This window comes from Onychomys torridus, chromosome 22, assembly GCF_903995425.1.
Source record: "Onychomys torridus chromosome 22, mOncTor1.1, whole genome shotgun sequence".
In the NCBI taxonomy this organism is placed as follows: Eukaryota; Metazoa; Chordata; class Mammalia; order Rodentia; family Cricetidae; genus Onychomys; species Onychomys torridus.
Window position 1 is genome coordinate 30,703,026 of NC_050464.1, and position 6,000 is coordinate 30,709,025.

The window sequence follows — 6,000 nt, forward strand, 5'->3', positions numbered from 1 at the left end:
GTTTTCTCCTTTACTCTCTTCTGAGTACTTTGAATTTTCTAGTATGAGCCAGGAATGTTTTATAAAATCTGTCTCCCTACTCCACCCCACCCTGACACACTCCCTGGGTTGAAAGGAAAGGAGAAAGCAGGTAAAGGCCACTGGAATTACTCCAAAAGGCTGGTGGCAGCTGACACTTTGGCAGATGACAGATGGGCTCTTGGCTTCTTTTGATGCCCGTACCCGCACCCTCCACCCCCCTACCTTGGCGTGGGAAGGCAACCCCTGTCCAGGGGTCATGCCACATACCTAGCGCAGCAAATGTGTCCCTCAGGTCATTCTTGTCAATAAAGCCATCCCTGTTCTGGTCCATGATTGTGAAGGCCTGTGGAGCAGGGAGCACTCAGCTGAGGGGGCCGGGGAGGGGTGGGGGTGGGGAAGTGAAGGAGGGGTTTCTGGGAACTTCAGGGTCCACAGCACAGAGGGGACTGAAGGATTAGAAACAGCCTGAGTTGAGTTAACTACAGTCTCCCTGTTAGGCCTCCAGCTTAGAGAATCAAAGACATGGCCCCATAAAACCCTGTCCCGAAGCCAGGCGGTGGTTGCACATGCCTTTAATCCCAGCACTCGGGAGGCAGATGCAGGTGGGTCTCTCTGAGTTCAAGGCCAGCATGGTCTACAGAGCGAGTTCCAGGACAGCCAGGGCTACAGAGAGAAACCTCATCTTGAAAACAGAAACCCTGTCCAGAACATTCTGAGGCAGGAATGAGATATTGAGGATCACATGATGGAATATGGTTTAGCCCTGAAAAGGAACAGAGGTTCGATCCTTGTCAGAGCCAGGATGGACCCTCAAGGCAGGATTTCACCAAGGGAGCAAGTCCACTAAAATGGAACATGGGCCACTGGCTGCCAGGGTGCTCTGGGAGGGAACGGACCACAAGTTTACTTTTGGGGGGGGTGACAGGGGTGTCCTGAGGTTTCTCAGTGACCTGCAGGAGATGGTGCTTCTGCCTTCTGAGTTATCAGGTACCACCTTAGAACATGTCTAAAAGTGCTTCTGTGACACCCCCCCCCAAAACACACACACCAAGGGCCAGGTGGGAGGAGCGAGGACCACGTGGCACTGCCAGACACGGCTCTGAGCCTGTCCATCTTGGCCATGGCCAGTGGCTTCCCTTTACCACTTCTGTTAGGATCAGAGGTGCAGACAGCAAGGCACAGGCCCACCGATGAGAGCAGAAGGCATCACACAGAACCGCACTCAATTGTCCCAGGCAGCCCCACCCGTCCCGCTTTGGCGGATGGAACAGGACGTTCTCCACGGTTAACATGCAGGGACAAGACAGTGGTGGACGCGGACGGATGGCCCTGCTGCCCAGCCCAGCACACCAGGAACCAGGCAGGAGAGAATCGGGAAGGACCAGGGGCTGGACGTGGCCCTCCTACCACCCTGCTGCATCTCTCTCCTCCTCTTTGTCGCTCACTTTTTGCCCCTCACCCACGCAAAGCACAGGAGTGACTGAGGATGTTAGGACACAGGTGGGGATCTACCTTGAGCAGGGATGGCCAGGGCAGTGGGGGGGGGGGGATGCCCAGCACCTACTCTGTTCTGTGCCTTTCTGGAAAATCCCCTGCATGTCAGGGAGGGGGGTGCCCTTTGTTTTTGATAATCCACAGAAGTTACTAAGACCAAGTCTTTGTCCAGGGGTTCGTGTCTGGATGAGCCTGGGCATGTGGGCACGCAGGTCGTTTCCCGGGCTCGGTGTCCTTCCATCTGGGGAGGGGGGCTGCCACACCCACCTCCTTGAACTCCTGGATCTGGGTCTGCTCAAACATGGAGAAGACATTGGAGCTGCCGCCCTCTACCCTCTTCTTGGCTTTCTTCGGTGCCTGGGGAGGAAGCACCCATTAGACACCGCTGAGCCCTGGGCCAGGCCCAGTCACCTGGTGAGTGGGTCTCCTTTGCCCAGGCAACGTGAGAGAGAAAATGAGCCTAAAAGCATTCAAACATTATCTAACGCCCTCCTCTGGTCCACCAAAGAGACAGGAACTGGAGGCCCAGAGAGGTTAAGTCACTTAGGCCAGGTCACACAGCCACAGAAACTCACACAGTCTGTGCCCCTAGCCACTGTCCGTCTCTGACTAGTGAACAGTTAGGGACCACCTGTTCTGAGAGGCAGCAGACACCTACCCAACACTACAAGGGCGAACCTTTCAACATGGGCAAGTTCAAAAGATAGAACCAGAAAACCCTTTCCTGGCTCCCTGAATGGAAAACAAAAACAAGAAAACCCAAACCCAAATCAAACCAAACCAGAAATCTCCCCCTCTTGTATTGGATTTTTGCAAGTCCCCTGCAAGCTCTTTGTGGCTCCCTGGGGACACTGAGTGGAGTCCCCGTGCATGGCTGGCGCAGGGTGCTCATCCATCCAGGGCTGGGGGTCTTGTGAGAGCCTCCCTCCTCTTCCAGTGGGGTCCTTGGCTTGGGGGAAGGGTGCCTTTTGGCTGCTCACCCTGCATCTTCCCTCAAGGGTCCACTGGCCACTCACCATGGTGTCTGGAGCTGGCTGCTGCCTCTGGAGAATTCGAAGAGCCTCCTGGCTCGCCTCTGCGGTGGAACAATAAATACCTCTTCCTTGGGGTTAAAAATAACCCCATGACCACTTTTGGCAGTTGTAGGTGAGGCAGAGGCCACCTAAGCCCCCCCACCCCATGCCGTTCTTCTGAAGTAAGAGCTGCTCCACCGCCTGGGTTGACACGTGAGACCCAAAAATGCCCTCAAGGTTAAAGAGACAGCGGCTGGGGCCTGGCCTGGGAGTGATGCTGTGTGCTCTCCGTCCGCCACACACGTCTGTCTTTGTCTAATGGAAAAGGAACCCAGGAGGAGGAGGAGGAGGCGGGAGCATTCAGCCCTGTATCCAGGCTCCCTGGTACCTCAAGGCCTTTGCACCTGCGCACCTTGGGCAGCCTCTGGTGCGCCCCATCTTTGCTCAAACGTCACCCACCCTCGTCCTCTGCCTCCCTTCTCTGCTTTGGGTCCCCACCCGACCCCCAGTGTTCACTCTTCTGAGCAGGCGGTGTGATGGACAGCCAGCTCCCGAGGGTGGGGCCTTCTCACTGGCCTCTCCCGGTCCCGTCTACTTTGGCCAAAATGCTTCTTGGCGGCAGGCACTTGTTGACCGACCGAAAAATGACAAACCACCATACTCACATTCAAGTCTCCAGCCACCCCACGGGAGCGAGGTCACCTTAGCCTTTGGGTGTCCACCTCAGATATGAATAAAATGAGCTCCGAGAGGCAGGCCTGCTGCTGGGGGCAGTGGTGGAGTAGCCTCTGTCCCCCAAGTGCGGGGAGGACCAGAGTGTGTCACTACACCAACTCCTTTTCTTTTTGAGACCCAGTCTCAGGAACCTCAGGCTGGCCTTGAACTTGGTATGTAGCCGAGGTTAGCCTTGAACTCAAAGACTACAAACAGGAAATCCAGGGTTTTTTTCATTTCTTGCACTCAGACTGGCCTTGAACTCATTACATAGCCGAGGCTAACTTTGGAATCTTGATCCTCCTCCTCCTCCTCTTGAGTGCTGGGATGACAAGGATGAGACCGGGCAGCCCAGCCTTCGGGAAGTGACCGTCCGTCATTTCCTTCAGAGGCCGGGATGGTCTCTATCTGTGGGGCACAAGCATGTGGCCACATACTGCTATTAGAAAGAAGGGGGCTGGAGAGATGGCTCAGCAGTTAAGAGCACTGGCTGCTCTTCCAGAGGACCTGAGTTCGATTCCCAGCACCCACATGGCAGATCACACCTGTCTGTAACTTCAATTCCAGGGAATCTGACACACACACACACACACACACACACAAGAAAAGAAAGGGAAGGGAAGGGAAATGACATACACCTGTTACCCCAGCACCCAGGACACTGAGGCAGGAGGATCAGTTCATGGTCATCCTTGACTACATAGTGAGTTCAGGTTCAAGGCCAGCCTGGGCTATATGACTGTCAACAAAACAATGCACAACCAATTGAACAAAACCCCACTCCCTTGGCTTCTGGAGACTGTATTAAGGCCAGGAGCTGTGGTGGCTGAGAAAGGAGTTAACTCACAATCATTGTATGAGGGTGGAGGTTGAGGTCAGGCGTGACCCTGAGCCTTGGGCCCACAGAAGTGACCTGTCCCCGTGGGCCACTTTTCCATTGAGTTGTCTGAGGAGCTGGTTTATGTTGCTGTGTGGGAAACATTCTGGTGATCTGGTGAAAGACCCCTGGCCTGAGGGCCTCAGAACCTGAGCCTCCACGGACCTCCAATGGCCTCTGCAGGCGCCTGTTCCTTCTGTTAAACATGGATGTGCTAACTGTCCCTTGGGCTGTTGAACTCAGTGAAGGAGACCAGAGGATTCTGGGATCACGGTAGCTCAGCTGGGACACAGAGCCACATGGGCTGGAGATACAAGGTTTCTGAACTCCCCGATCAGAGGCTGGGTCCTTGAGGGAGGATGCTGGGGAGACCCGGGGTGGGTCCATGCAGGGGACTCAGCTTCCTCCTCACAGTTCATGGTGGAGGCACACAGGGGCTGATACCGCTCTGTCCCTAGGCTCTTAGGTGACACCCACCCTGTGGCCCCACATTCTTGCTGTTTGTGAGATTTCTGCAGCCTAGAAGTTTCCGAGACCCACTGAGCTCAGAGAATCAGGAGCCCCTGAACGGAACTGTCAGAAACTCCAGAACAACCAAGTGCAAAGCGAGGGTATCAATTTCCCACTGCCGTTACAAAAATACAGTGGTAAACCCGGTGGTCTAGCAGCCAAGCTTGCTACCTGGCAGGGTTGGCGGTCAGAAATAGAAATCAGACAGAGGGCTGCGTCCTGCTGTGGATGTGGGGACAGTCTCTTCCTCACCCCTTCCAGCTCCCGGCAGCTGCCAGCATTCCTGGGCTCATACCCCCATCAGCGCAGCCTCTGACTTTTCTGGCTGTTCAGTGTCCCTCACAGGGAGTCACAACAATAAAGCTTAAATTCGAAGCCAGGCGGTGGTGGCGCTCGCCTTTAATCCCCACACTCAGGAGGCAGGGCCAGGCAGATCTCTGTGAGTTTGAGGCCAGCCTGGTTTACAGAGCTAGTTCCAGGAAAGGTGCAAAGCTATACAGAGAAACTCTGTCTCAACCCCCCCACCCCAAAAGCTTAAATTCCTGGAAAAAAATACACCAAAGAACAAAAGGAAAATACTTCCTGACCCCCAAAAGAAATAAAGGCCAATTCTATTGACTAGTGTGCATATACATCTATTTCTCCATCCAGGAGCTGGGGAGAGGGCTCAGCATGAGGTTCTGAATTCTACCCCAGAAACCCACATAAAGGCTGGGCAGGGGCAATGTGGGCCTGAGAGCCCATCTCAGGGAGATGGACAGAAGGATTCCTCTGGCTTGCTGGTCAGCAAGTGCAGCCTAAAAACAGTGAGTCCCAGGCCTCAGTGAGAGACCCTGTCTCAAAAAATAAGATGGATGGCCTCTGAGAAATGACCCCCAAGGTTGACCTCTGACTTCTTAGAGACATATAGGTGTACATGGCAGGTACCTGAACCCACTTGAGTGTGAGCACACACATGTACACATTGCACACATGCTCACACCACAGACACACACACACACACACACACACACACACACACACACACACACACACACACAAATAATTACCCATTGACAATTTTAAGAGATGAGGAGAGAGGAAAATGTAAATCATATTTATAAACACAAAAATGATTTTACCCCTATTCTAAGGACTTTAAGCATTTATCGGAGCCCTACTGTGTGCAGGATCCGGTGTACACCAGGAGTCAGGGGATACTGGGGGTTAAATGTCTCCCTGAAGGTCCCGGGTTGGGAATTTAATTCCCAAATCCACATTTGGTAGCACTAGGAGGCTGGGTCTGTGAGAAGTGACTTAGGTCAGAGGAGGTCATGAGGATGGGCCCCCTGAGATGGGATTAGTGGCTTAGTAAGAAGAGGTCCTTGAAGT

The 6,000-nt window shown here is 53.9% G+C and overlaps 1 protein-coding gene across 2 annotated transcripts in view; it reads right to left on the reverse strand.

Moving 5' to 3' along the window:
* The window catches only part of Myl2 (myosin light chain 2), a 13,443-nt gene extending 10,868 nt beyond the window's left edge, over window positions 1-2,575 (reverse strand). The window contains exons 1-3 of one of the 2 annotated variants that reach the window (XM_036172512.1): window positions 2,532-2,575; window positions 1,783-1,872; window positions 289-364 (exon numbers count right to left, since the gene is read on the reverse strand). In XM_036172512.1, the coding sequence (XP_036028405.1) occupies window positions 289-364; window positions 1,783-1,872; window positions 2,532-2,534 (169 nt within the window). In that variant the 5' untranslated portion in view covers window positions 2,535-2,575. Of the gene's footprint in view, window positions 1-288; window positions 365-606; window positions 619-1,782; window positions 1,873-2,531 lie in introns of those variants that run through there. The other variant, XM_036172514.1, reaches the window with a different exon arrangement.
* Window positions 2,576-6,000: the final 3,425 nt, after the last annotated feature.